At 50.6% G+C, this 13,016-nt stretch overlaps 1 protein-coding gene across 1 annotated transcript; it reads left to right on the top strand.

Moving 5' to 3' along the window:
* Positions 1-3,806: 3,806 nt before the first annotated feature.
* On the top strand, positions 3,807-10,831 carry LOC128122596 (L-amino-acid oxidase-like). Its single transcript, XM_052758235.1, has 6 exons — positions 3,807-4,088; positions 4,521-4,633; positions 5,355-5,556; positions 6,613-6,681; positions 8,426-8,562; positions 9,921-10,831. Exons 1-6 carry the CDS (start codon positions 3,807-3,809, stop codon positions 10,750-10,752), a joined length of 1,635 nt encoding a protein of 544 aa, XP_052614195.1. The 3' UTR covers positions 10,753-10,831.
* Positions 10,832-13,016: the final 2,185 nt, after the last annotated feature.

The following is a 13,016-nucleotide window of genomic DNA, read 5'->3' as shown; positions in this document are numbered from 1 at the left end:
ATTAGGTTGTTGGTTAGTTACCTTAGTGTAAAACACTAGAACCTTTTCTTTCTCTCTTTCTCTTTTTTGGTAGGTTTAAATATATATTTATATATATGAATGTTTTGCTTGTATGTATGCCATGTGTGTGTCTGATACCCATGCAGGCCAAAAAATGGCATCAGATCCTCTGGAACTGGAGTTACAGATGATAATGAGCCCCTTGTGGGTTCTGGGAACAGAACCTAGCCAGTGCTCTAACCAATGGGCCACCTTTCCCTCTCCCCGCTTGGTAGATTTTTGCTATTATTTTTATGAGACAGGGTTTCTCTGTGTAGTCCTGGCTGTCTTGGAACTCCCTCTGTAGACCAGGTTAGTCTCACAAGATCTGCCTGTCTCTGCCTCCTGAGTGCTGGGATTGAAGTGTATGCCAGTCTTTGGTAGACTTTTTTTTTTTTTTTTTTGAGGCAGGGTCTCATGTAGTAACTTCTAGAACCTTCCAGGCCAGCCTGAGCTGCTTTGGGTGAGGCTTTATCTCAAAGAAACAAACAGATTCAGGATATGCGATTTCTGTGTCCTGTTCCTCACTGGCAGATTTTATCCATTCCTCCAACAAAGTCATGACACACATGTCCACAATATTTCTGTGGCCACATAAGGCTTAGGGTTGATACAGCGTGGATAGGGCAAACATGGCTCCTGACTCCAGCAGACACCTGGGTTTCTCAGTGGTCACCCCACCACAGACATAGGTCACAGTACTCTTTAAAGCCAAGAGTGGGTGGAGGGACGCTAGGGCTGTGGGTCTGGTGTTGGCTTCACCTTGTGTAGTAAATGCCTGTGGTCACAGGGGCCACCACAGGTTTTCTGGCTCCGTTCTTTTTTTTTCTTTCCTGCATGTAGCTGAGGACTGTGGGTTGTTTTGACAGCTCCTGAAGCTCAAAGATACTTTGTTCTCCTCTGCTGCGCTCTGGAGTCACCCTGTTGGCACGGCTCTCCAGGGCAGGGCACCTGACAGGAAAGTGAGAGCAAATCAGTGCAAACTCCTCCACTCAGGGAAAAACAGCTCCAGGAAGTGGTGTTTCCCAGAGGATCCAGCCTCTTTAAAGGGATGGTTGCTGGGAACTTCAAGCACCATTTTCCAGCAATACAGCAAGGCAGCTAGGTGATGGGTGCATACCATCTGCGTGTGGTACAGCATCATGCTGAATCATGCTCACACGTACCGTGAATAAATACAAATAAGTGCATCACAAGGGAGCAAAGAGGGAAAACCGGGGACTTCCGGTTTCAAAGGTAGAATCCACTTCCTTAGTCCCAGTTCCACTCCTTAAAGAAAGAAGAGATGGGGAACCCAAGGGGTGGGAAAAGGCTGGATTCTGGTCATGGTGATGGTGGTGGTGGTGGTGTGTGTGTGTGTATGTGTGTGAGCCTGTGTATGTATGTGTGTTTGTGTGTGTATGTGTGTGTTTGTGTGTGTATGTGTGTGTTTGTGTATTTATGTGTGTTCGTGTGTATTTGTGTGTGTGTGCATGTGTTTGTGTGTGTGAGTGAATGTGTGAGTAAATGTGTGTGTGCATGTGTGTGTGTGCATGTGTGTATGTGTTTGTGTGTGTGCATGTGTTTGTGTGTGTGTGTGAGTGTGTGTGTTCATTCCTCAATAATAATTAGAAGCTGGATGCCTGGCGCACGGGTTCCCAGGGAGTCTGGAGTCAGGCAGCCCCGGGGATAGCAGACAAAAGTAGGTTGTGTGTATGTGTGTGTGTGTGTGCATGTGTGTGTGTTTGTGTGTATGTGTTTGTGTTTGTGCATGTGTTTGTGTGTGTGTGAGTGTGTGTGTTCATTCCTCAACAACAATTAGAAGCCGGATGCCCGGCGCACGGGTTCCCAGGGAGTCTGGAGTCAGGCAGCCCCGGGGATAGCAGACAAAAGCAGGCTGTAGAGCTGAGTCGAAGGATGAGCAACGACAAGTCCAGACGAAACCCTGGCCCCGGGCCTAATGTCTGTGATTATTGCAGAGGCTGGAGGACAACCTCTGTCTGTGTGTCCTTCCCTCTGTCTCCTCACCCACCACCTTTCCCTCTGCTCATTCCTCCACACTCATATTCCTCAACTGTTCTGCGAACTCCTAGGAGCCAAGCTCTGTGCAGACAGAACTGATTTCTGACTCACACTGGATAAGACAGGTTGAGCAATTGGCTAACATACCGAGGACAGTATTGAACAGGAACCCAGGGACACGGGGATGGGTGGAATGGGGCGAGAGAGCCATCAGTCATACATAGGTGCCAGTCCCTCTGCTTCCATTTTCTGTAAAGCTACTGAGTGTTTCAGTGGTAAACTAAGTCCCTGGACAAAGGTACCCAATTGATCTGTTCTTCACTAACATGGGGAAAGATGCAGAGGAACAACTCGGATTAGTCAGCTCAAAGTGTGTAAGAAAATACTATAGAGTATGGTATGTCTCATAGATGGATGTCTCAACCAACGAAGGTCTTGCTGGTGGGCCTTGGTCTCTGAAGGTTTCCCATCATGTCCTTTCTGTGTGGGCATCCCTGGTGTTTCTCTTAGTGTTCACATTTTCTCTTTCTTTTAAAAAAAATACAATGTTACTGTTACTCTTTTGAGAATTTCATACAATGTAGTCACTCCTAACTCCTCCTCCTACCTCTTCCTCCTACCGTCCCAGACCCACCTTCTCCTTCCTACCTCTACTTCCTGTCTTTTATAAAGAGACAAAGTAGCCATCCTGGTCCTTCGGCTCGTAGTCTTTCTACCCCCTCTTTCTCGATGTTCCGTGAGCCTTCGTTGTAGGGATTGTGCTGTAGATGTATCAGCCGGGGCTGGGTACTCTACAATCAGTTGTTCTCTTCATTTTCACAAGTTGTAGCTTCCTGTAATGGTCTCTGTCTGCTGCCAAAAGAACCTTCTTTGTTGAGGGATGAGACACGACACTTCCCTGTGGACATCAGGAGAAGGATGCGGTTGGGAAAGAGGCAGTAATAGCTCACCTTTCGGCTCCACGGCCCACATACTTCCACTTCTCAGGAGGACATCACATTGTGGGAGGACCAACCCTCACAGCCTCATTTTAACAAAGGCCACCACCCCTAAACAGGGTCGAATTGTGAGCTCTTGTGGGTGAAAGCCTCCACATAGGAATGTCGGGAAAACACAATTTGTCCTGTAACACAGACGATAGCGTTGAAACCAAGAGCTCAACTACCACAAAAAACACACCTCTGATGGGCTCCCAGAGGGAAGGTGTGGCCTGCCTCTCCCCCAGTGGAGCCAGAACTGACAGAAGCACATCAGAAGTGCGAAAACACAGGCTCACCACTGGGCAAACTCTGACTTCAAGGAGCCATGCTCATCTCTGAGAGGCAACCTTGTGATGATCCTTTGGGTCTCGGGAACCTGGTGACCTCTAACATACATCTCGGGGACTGTTGCCCTATGACATAAAGTTTCAGACTTCCAATCTTCTGTCTCCCACAGTGGTACTGAGGTAAGGGTCTTCTCATTGCAGCGGACAGTCTAGCCACCCCAAATGGTGGTGGAAATGGGGAAATCCAATGTGGTGGGCAGGTCTTCCTCATCTCTGTGCATGGCAGTCCCACTGACCGAGGGGAGGGAAGACACCTTAGGTAGACACACGCATGTGTCATTCCCTGAGTGAGAGGCTTTGGGACCCAAGGGACATTTGTGGACTAGCAGGAAGAGTGGCAGGGAAACTTGGGAGGACCCATGACTAAGGCTGTCTTGGGTAGGGGAGTGCCTAGTATGTTGCATCACAGGTCCAGTGATAAATCTTCAGATCAAGGGGTATGGCCAGTCCTCCTTCATCCCTAGCCATTTGCCTAACTGCCACATCCACAGCTATGTTCCCAAGCTGGCTGGCTCTCACCCTCCTGGCTGTGCTGAGCTTGGATACCCAGGCCTTCAACAGCCAGCTCGTCAAGTGCTTTGAGGATCCCCAGTATGAGGAGCTGCTGCAGCTGGCCCGAAATGGCCTGGGGCAGACAGCAGAGAGGAAGCAAGTGGTGGTGATCGGGGCAGGCATGGCTGGACTCACTGCTGCCAAGATCTTGCAGGATGCTGGCCACCAGGTACATGATGGGGCAGGGGAGAATCTCTTGTGGGAAAACTGAGCTCTAAACAGGGAGGGAGAAGACCAAGCTGTGGACATCCCTGAGGAGCTGGGGCCAAAATAAAGCTCCAGGGCTCTAGCGCAGCTGGGGTAGGAGAGCAGGTAAGCTTACCCAGTGACAAAGAGCAACTTTCCAAGAGAGGCAGGATGAAGCTAGGGCCGTAGCTCAGTGACAGAGTGAGGAACGGCCTGTGGTTTCCATCTCCAGCACTGTAGAAGGAAGGAAGGGAGGTAGGGAGGGAAGGAGGGAGGGAGGGTGGGAGGTAGGGAAAGAGGATAGGAAGACTAGGGAGGGAGGTAAATCTAGGTCTGCCACAGGGGAGGAGGATGTTGTACGGAGGGTATGTGACAAGTCCCGTTGAGTTCATTAAAGAGCTGTTTGTCTTTCCAGGTGACAGTCCTGGAGGCCTCAGGGCGTGTAGGTGGCAGAATCGAAACCCACAGAGTTCCTGGAGCACACTGGTACATAGAGCTGGGTGCCATGAGGATCCCTATCAACCACAGGTACTCCTGAGAACAGCAGTAGCAAAGGAGGAAGGCCAGGATGAGAGCTATCACACCAAGAGGCCAATGCAGAGGACAGTGGATGGAGGTCTTTCCTGGAAGCCCAGGGGTTAGGGTCTGACTTAACTGATTTCCCAGCCCCAGGGCAGCCCAGGAGCATCTCCCAGCCTCAGAGTTTAATCCACGTATGGAGACAACTATGCTAGGTTTGACTGCCAAGGAGGATGAGTTGAGGACATCACAGATGACAGGTGGCCCAAGATAAACCTGCTGGAAAGTCAAAAGCAGTCTACTGAGTTTGCAAACGATAGGGAGCCGGGTATCCTTCCAGGAGATGCTTTCTGAAGGGATGAGAAGTTTGGAGAAGTTCGGGAGTGCTGTACACAGCCTCCAGGAAGGATGGCTCCACAGACACACTGGGCACACCACCTCTCCCTGTGCCTCCAGGAACTGGAATGTTCACACTTGAAAGTGTGAAGGTGGCAGGTTCCACACCAAGTGGCAGAGAGCTCAGCCATCATAGAGGGCCGCCAGCAGGAAGTCCAGGTTCCTCTTGGAACTCCAGTTCTACTCTAGTGTAATGACCAGGGTGCCTAGCATCCCTTTCATGGAGGAAGGCCAGGGGTGGTCTTGGTGAACCCAGGGGAGGCAGAAAGAAGGTCCAGGAAGCAAGAAGGGCTGTTTGGCTCTCAGAGCCTCAAGTCTCTGACTCCCTTCACAGGCTTTCTCATGAGCTCATCAGGAAATTTGGGCTGATGTTAAAGGAATTCTGTCCCTGCAACAACCAGACCTGGGTGCTGGTGAATGGAGTTCGGCAGCGCTCGGGGGCAGTGCAGGCTGACCCTGGCCTGCTGGGTTATGAAGTAAGAGCTGATGAGGTGGGAAGGACAGCAGAACAGCTCTTTGATAAGTCTCTGAGGAAGGTAAGGCTGAGTGGAGAGCAGCTCACCTCTTCCCTTGGGGCCACCCTGCATGAACACCTTCAAGTTCCTCTGGTTCCCCAGGGAGGAGCTTTAGTGGACCCCAGATCCTCGAGTGCAGGAAGCCTCCACCAGATTGACCGTTATTGGCCCCCACTCCCTGTCATGACTGTCCTGTGTCAGCCACTGGCTCACGGTCAGTATATTCTCAGACCCCAGGCATCTGTGCATGTCAGACATGTGCAAAGTAGCTGCCACGAAACCATCGTGGTGAGACCAGGTTCATTACAGAGAGAGCCCTACAAGCTCTAGGTTCGAATGTGCTGTGTGACTCCAGGTGAAATACTTGCTGGCTCTCTTCTCTCTTCTCTCTTCTCCATTAGTCCCAGAGCCTCTTGTGCCCGGGTTGCTGTGAGGATTAGGTGACAGGAAGGGTTAAAGTGATAAAATGGTGCCAGTTGTAATGATTGACAGTTTGTCGAAGAAGAACAGTAAGCACTCTGCCTCGCCTGCCTGCCCACCTTTTCTACCTGGCCCAGCAGGGACAATGCCTTTGTCTTCTCTGACCCATGACCTGGAAGGACCTCACTGTGGCAACTGGGCTCAATGGGAACAGAGGGCATTCCCAGGAGGCCTCTGCCCAGTGTTGTCTTTCTGTGGCTCACTGGGGGTCAGCATACCCAGTCTCTCTCAGCAGCTCTGTGGGGACAGCCTCTGGCACCTGCGTGTTTCACAGTGGCTTAGAAGTCCACAGAAATGTCCTCAACATAGGACAAGAAGGTAGACTTCCCATATATAACCTCAAGGCTGACAGGGGAGTCTGGATACCTACCTTTGTATACCTGGTGTCCATTCAAGAAGAGATGAAATTCCCACCATCCCAGATTTAAGACACAGTTTTGGAACCCAGGATTCATATAAAGTCACACACACACACAGACACACACACACACTGGTGAACAAGTGAACACGTGTGGTACATGTGGATGGATGGGCTAGCTTTGACAGTCTTTGTGGGCTGACCTTCACCATGTCCTCCCCGTCTTCTTCCCTTCCGAGATTGTGGAAGAGCTGAAGAACAGCAGCTGCCGTGAGGTCCTGGAGAAGTATGACTCCTTCTCCACCAAGGTCAGTTCTGAGACCTTCCACCCTGAAACCACCCTGGCAGGACCGCTACCTGGGGCATATTGCGCTGCACTTTACTGTCTGCCCTGATAGAATGCAAGCTCCATTAGGGGAGGGAGGGAGGGAAGGGAGGGAGGAACTAGACAGAGACCACTCTATGGAGGGCAATCAAGGCTACTTATTTTACCTTGCTGTATCAAGGGAGTCATCCATAATACCCACAGAGTCAAAGACAGACAGGTATAGGAAAGCCTTATGTAGGTGTGTGTTGCTTCACAAGGGGTTAATGTCTCAGAATGTATCTTTAGATGATTATACAGTTGTGCAAAAATCACAGCGTTTACATGCCATGGTGTCACTTGGCCACACACTCCCTGGGAACCACTGTTATACGTGGGTCACCACTGATGAAAAAATCTTTTGTAACACATGACCACAGTGAAAAGCGGAAAAGCCTGGGCCTGCGGTACTACCCACTGGTGTAAGAATTGATGTGTCATGTGTGAGGCCCTGGGTTCAATACCCAGCACTGCAGATATAGGAACACAAGGAAGGTTCCAGATGTGGCCCGATAGGAGACTGTTGGTTCCAGATGTGGCCCGATAGGAGGCTGTTGGCTCGTGGGTGCTGGGGCCGGCTCACCCATGGGCCTGGGGAGGGGAGGGTGGTAGGTATTCTCCAGCTGATTCTGGGAGAGAAGCTCATAGTCACATCCAGGCCCTGACCATTCTAAGTAGGCTGTGGTTTGCCTCTGTGGGCAGCTTGCTTCAGATGCTGGGTGGATCAAAGCCTGTGGCCATGTGTGGTCCGACCACTGCTTGCTTAAGGCCTTGGTGTGAAGAGATTAGAGGACAGACACAAGTCAGAGAGTGCCAGGACCCACACCCGGTGCACACGCCCTCAGACTTGGGGCAGAGATAACCGCTTTGAACCTTGAAGGTCTTAACCGATCCAGCATGTCTTCGGGCACCCTGGTGTTGCTGTTCCTAGGATGTCATGGCCCTGTGGTTTAACCTCTGGTTTAAACAAGTGTGTTGAATAGTGGCATTTTACCCACCTGGCGGTGTCCGGACATGCGAATAGGCTCTTTTGGTGCCTGGCCTCTAGCCCTGCCTGTGCTAGTAACAGGCAGCAACACACCCCCGGGGAAACTGGATGGTCACCCACGCTAACTAGTGAAGCCATTCCAGCCAACTTTGTCACGTCCGTGCTGGCTTTATCTAAAACGAGGAACAGAGACAAAAAGCACAGGGCACAATCAGGGTCACAGGTGCACCATGAGCCAGCTCTGAGGTCACTTGCTGATGGAGCGGCTGGGTCAGCAGGTGATGGGGCAGGAGTAGGAGGTCAGGATAGGATGAGAAGGATTTTGGTCCTCAGATTTTTCTTAGCCTAGTCTTCTGGAGAAGCCGGGCTAGGTCCACATGGGCAGACACGGAGCCTAGGCCTCAGTTTCCCCATCTGCAAAGCAGGAATCCTTACCATTATTTAGAGGATTACATGAGTGAAAGTCTGCGAGTGTGTAGGCTGAAAACTATACCTAGTGTTAGCTATTTTCCCTATACAGGGGACCAAAGGGATCATGCCTGGACACGGTACAAGGCAGCCTTGGGGCCCAGAGGGTACATACTGGCCCTTCTACCCTGTCCAGATCTGTTCCTTGCTGTCCCTGGGTAGGAAGCGAGGCTCACATTAGCTCCTTATACATTCTCATCCACTTGCCTTATTTCCTCACGCACGAGGACAGGAGTACCTGATCAAGGTGGGGAACCTGAGCCGTGGGGCCGTGCAGATGATTGGTGACTTGTTGAATACAGACTCTGGCTACTACGAGGCCTTCACAGAGACCCTGCGTGGCATCATCTCCTTCTTCCAAGAGCCCCGGTGAGAAGTGGGGCAGGGACAGGGAGTCACTAGTTACTGATGAGGATAGAAGTGAAAGGAGGGACTAAGAAACCAGGGGAAAATTCCTTCAAAATGGGAAGCTGGGTGTGGTGCTGTACACCACCTTTAATCCCAGTACTCAGAAGGCAGAGGCAGGTGGATCTCTGGGTTTAAGGCTAATCTCAAAAAAGCAGGGGAGGGAAGAAAGGAGAAAGGAAGGAATCCTGACTCCAAGAAATCCCAAAGTCACTGGAGTGGATGGGGGTGTTAAACACTTAAGGTGGAACCCGGAGACATGCCTTCTGATACACTGTCTACCTTGGCACCCTACTCAGAGAACCTCTTGATAGACTAAAGGTCTACCAAGAGAGCGCGAGCCTCATCTGTGACAGGGACTGTGGCATCAGCCCTACTTCAAGGGACACTTGTCATCTTTCAGCCCAGGAAGACTTATCAGGGATGCAAACCTGAGACTCCAGTCACCATTGGTCGCTGTGATGTGTAGCTATAAAGATAAAAGGGCGCCAGGCAAGGTGGTGCACACCTGTAATGCCAGCACTCCCGAGGTAGGGTGGGAGGATCTGAAGTTCCAGACCCAACTTGTCTCAAAAAACAACAACAAAAAGATAAAGGCGAACTGGTTTTGTGAACAGCAACAGAACAGGCTACGGGAAGCTGAAGTGAAGCCTGGGCATTGATTTAGTTAGACATTCTGGCCTTCTGGCACGGACTCCTGCCCTTCTTATCAATTTGAATCCAAGCCAAGAACTGCCTTTAGGGCGCATGGGAGGGAGGGAAGCTTTAGGACTGATTAAGTAACACAGCTCTGCAGTGTTTAGCTATTTTCCTTGAGTAGCCCCCGAGGAAGGGGCTGTAAGGGCCCTGGACTGGGGCTGGGGTTCTGACGTAGTTGCTAGACTGCTTGTCTAGCACGCATGAAGTCCTGGGTTCCATCCCTAGTACCACATAAGACTGGGAGGAGCAGCAAACGCCTATAATTTCAGAACCTGGGAGGTGGAGGCAGGAGGATCACAAGTTCAATTCTGGGTGTTTGTCGGCTTATGACCAGGCATCCTGGGTGGCCATAGGAGGTAACTGACCCAGAGGAGGGGGTTGTATTAGCTCAGAGTAGATGCATGTTTCTGGTTTGGTCACTCCAAAGCAGTGCCTTTCTCTAGTTCCCTGGTGCTAACGGACACTCCGCTTGCCTTTGGTTCTTTGCCTACCGTTTGTCCCTCTAAAACACGGCTGGCACATACCTGGGAAGGGACTGAGCCACTGTCCAGGTCCAACAGTCTGTCCTCCGAAGGCCCTGTCCATCAACCCACTCATCTGCCTCTCTGCTGGTTCACTCTCAGGTTTGATGAAATCGTTGGGGGCTTTGACCAGCTCCCCCAGGCCCTACACAATTCGCTCCTCCCGGGGACTGTCTGGTTCTACTCACCAGCAGAGGAAGTGGAGATGTCTGGAGACTGTGTCCACGTGACCTACAGGACACCTGACCCTCTGCAGCCCAGGGCACGGCTGACTGCAGATTTTGTGGTGGTAGCCATCACTGCCAAGGCTGCCCGGCTCCTCCGATTCCAGCCATCTCTCTCTCTAAACAAGCAGGATGCTCTGCGCTCTGTCCACTATAATAGTGCCACCAAAGTGATCCTGGCCTGCACACAGCGTTTCTGGGAACGAGATGGCATCTTTAGCGGAAAGTCTAGCACTGACCGGCCTTCCCGCTTCATCTACTATCCCAACCACATCTTCCCCAATGGTGCGGGCGTCATCCTCGCATCTTATACCCTGGATGACGACTCGGTGTTCTTCACAGCCCTGGACCACAATCGGGTAGTGGACATTGTTCTGGATGACCTCGCTGCTATTCACAATCACAACAAAGAGGAACTCCGGACCCTCTGTCCCTACTTCACAGTCAAGAACTGGAGCCAGGACCCCTATTCCATGGGTGGCTTTGCCTTCTTCACCCCTTACCAATACGTGGACTATGCCCAGGAACTCAGCCAGCCGGAAGGGCCGGTCTTCTTCGCAGGTGAGCACACAGATATGCCCCATGGCTGGATTGACACTGCTATCAAGTCAGGGCTCAGGGTGGCAAAGAACATTCAGGAGGCTGTGGACTTGGCTTTGACAAGGAACCCCAGGAACACAAAAGAACACTTCTCCAAAAGTGAACTGTAAACAGCCATATGGGCCTCAGGAACTGGGGTGATTCCAAACAAGCTTGTCCCACTCTTACCTATCTTCACCCTTGCTCAGAGATTTGACCCAAGACCCATGACTGGATCCCCAGGGTAACAGACCGCCCATCACCCCTGCATGTATGACAGTAGCTCAGGAAGCACGTGTGGCACGGGATAAAAACAATAAAGCAACTGTTGAATTCACCTATCACTGTTTTATTTACAAATTTTTAAACTTAAATTTTATTTATTCAGTATGTGTGTGTGTGTGTGTGTGTGTGTGTGTGTGTGTGTGTGCATGCGTGTGCGCACGCGTGCATGTGCGCGCACATGCCAATGCCATGACTTGAGGCATGGAGGTCCAGAGCATAACATTGGGGAGTCGCTTCTCTCCTTCTACCGTGTGGGTTCCAGGGATGGAGCTCAGACCACTGGCTTGGTGACAGACATCTTTAGCCCCTGAGCCCAAGTGTTTTATGACATTCTAGAGTCATCTAAATAAATTCAGAGTTGAGTCCTGAGGGTAGGAACCCTTGCCTTTCTCAGGCCTCTTCTTTTATCCTTTTTCTAGTCCTAACTCTCTGGCTTACCTTTGTATTGCTATGAAGACACCATGACCAAGGTGGCTTACAGAAAAAGGAATTTATTGGTGGCTTACAGTTTCAGAGGGTGTGGTAAGTAATCATCGTGGCAGATAGGCAGGTATGGTGCTGGAGCAGTATCTAAGAGTTCACATCCTTACCTGAAAGTAGGAGGGGAGGGAAAGCTAACTGGAAGTAGTGTTGGCTTTTGAAACCTCAGAGCCCACTGAAGTAATAAGACCACACCTCCTAGTCCTTCCCAAACAGTTCCACCAACTGGGAAATCAAGTATTCAAACATAGGAGCTTATGGAGGCTGTTTTCATTCAAACCACACCCTCCCCTCCTCTTCTCCAGTTCTCTGCCTTCCATGACTGAATTTTTTTTTCTAAAGCAAGATTTCTTTGTGTAGCCTTGTTGTCCTGGAACTCCCTCTGTAGACCAGGCTGGCCCCAAACTCACAGACATTCACCTGTCTCTGTCTCCAGAGTGCTGAGATTAAAGGCGTGCACCACCACTGCCCAGCTCCATGACTGAATTTGAAGGGAAGTTGAGATGTTGGTTACTTGAGGCTACTGTGGCCAGCAATGTGCTCCATGCTTTCCTGTGTTGTTCCAACAGCCTCAGTGGACAAATTCTAATAGTGTTGTTTCTGGGATTTTCAGGGTCAAGACTTGGGCCCTGGAAGCCCCAATAAGTAAGACTTGTCCACCCATCCTTAATATACTGTTTAAGGAGGAGACAAATAATGGGGCCAGCAAGATGCCTCAACAGGCTAAGGCACTCACCATGAAGCCTGATGACTTGAGTTCAATCACCAGGTCCCAAGTGGCTGGAGAGAACTGACTGACAAGTTGTCCTCTGACCTCTGCACATGACCTTGGAACATACCCCCCTTTCTCTCTCTCTCTCTCTCTCTCTCTCTCTCTCTCTCTCTCTCTCTCTCTCTCTCACACACACACACACACACACACACACACACACACACACACACCCCCTGTAACTCCAGGTTCAGAGGATAATCTTAGCTTAACACAGAAGAAGGAGATGTAGTCAGTGCAGCCACACTGGGAAGAACAAAGTCAGTCCATCTTCAGGGCTGCTTACATAAGTGTAAATAGAAGGTACCAAGTTTTAATAACCAAGCAATCCTGTCAAGGTGTGGCCCTGCCCACACTGACCCATCAGTGTCTCAGCCCTTCCTGGGAGACAAGTTCCCTCTCTGTCTGGCACCAGCTTTGGCTTTTCCCTCTCCCTGTAAGAGACTTCTAATTCCTTGGGGTCCATTGTCTCAATAGTCTATTGGCCAAAGGGAGGACACAAGGGCCTCTCTGCAGAATACCTTCATTCTTAACAGAACCATATAGCTGTCATTCCAAATCCTCGGCTCTGTCTTATTCTTCTTTGTGCTCATATAACTAGTGATTCACACTGGGGACCTGTCACAATGAGTAGGTTAAGTGTTTGACGAATACAATGTCTCAGAAGGCACGGGGCTGCACTCTGACTTCTGTGCCTTACCCCTCCCTGTCCCCAGACCTACGTGTCCTGTAGACCCAAGAGGAGGAGTGTAGAGATGGCAGAGTTGACGCTGATGACGCCTTTTAATCAGAGAGATAACAAGATGAAGCGTGTAGAGATGGATGCGTTCTAGAGGAGCCCATCATTTGGCAGTGACTTGG

Source organism: Peromyscus californicus, unplaced genomic scaffold, assembly GCF_007827085.1.
Source record: "Peromyscus californicus insignis strain IS unplaced genomic scaffold, ASM782708v3 Scaffold_3__1_contigs__length_106647218, whole genome shotgun sequence".
Classification (NCBI taxonomy): Eukaryota; Metazoa; Chordata; class Mammalia; order Rodentia; family Cricetidae; genus Peromyscus; species Peromyscus californicus.
This window is presented reverse-complemented; position numbering and strand designations above follow the sequence as displayed.

Bases quoted from the DNA above. Each gene is read 5' to 3' on its own strand.
- LOC128122596 (XM_052758235.1), top strand. From the start codon at position 3,807: ATGGCCAGTCCTCCTTCATCCCTAGCCATTTGCCTAACTGCCACATCC. The intron at 5,557-6,612 runs GTAAGGCTGAGT...TTCCCTTCCGAG, and splicing joins TTGATAAGTCTCTGAGGAAG to ATTGTGGAAGAGCTGAAGAA. The intron at 6,682-8,425 runs GTCAGTTCTGAG...GCACGAGGACAG, and splicing joins ATGACTCCTTCTCCACCAAG to GAGTACCTGATCAAGGTGGG.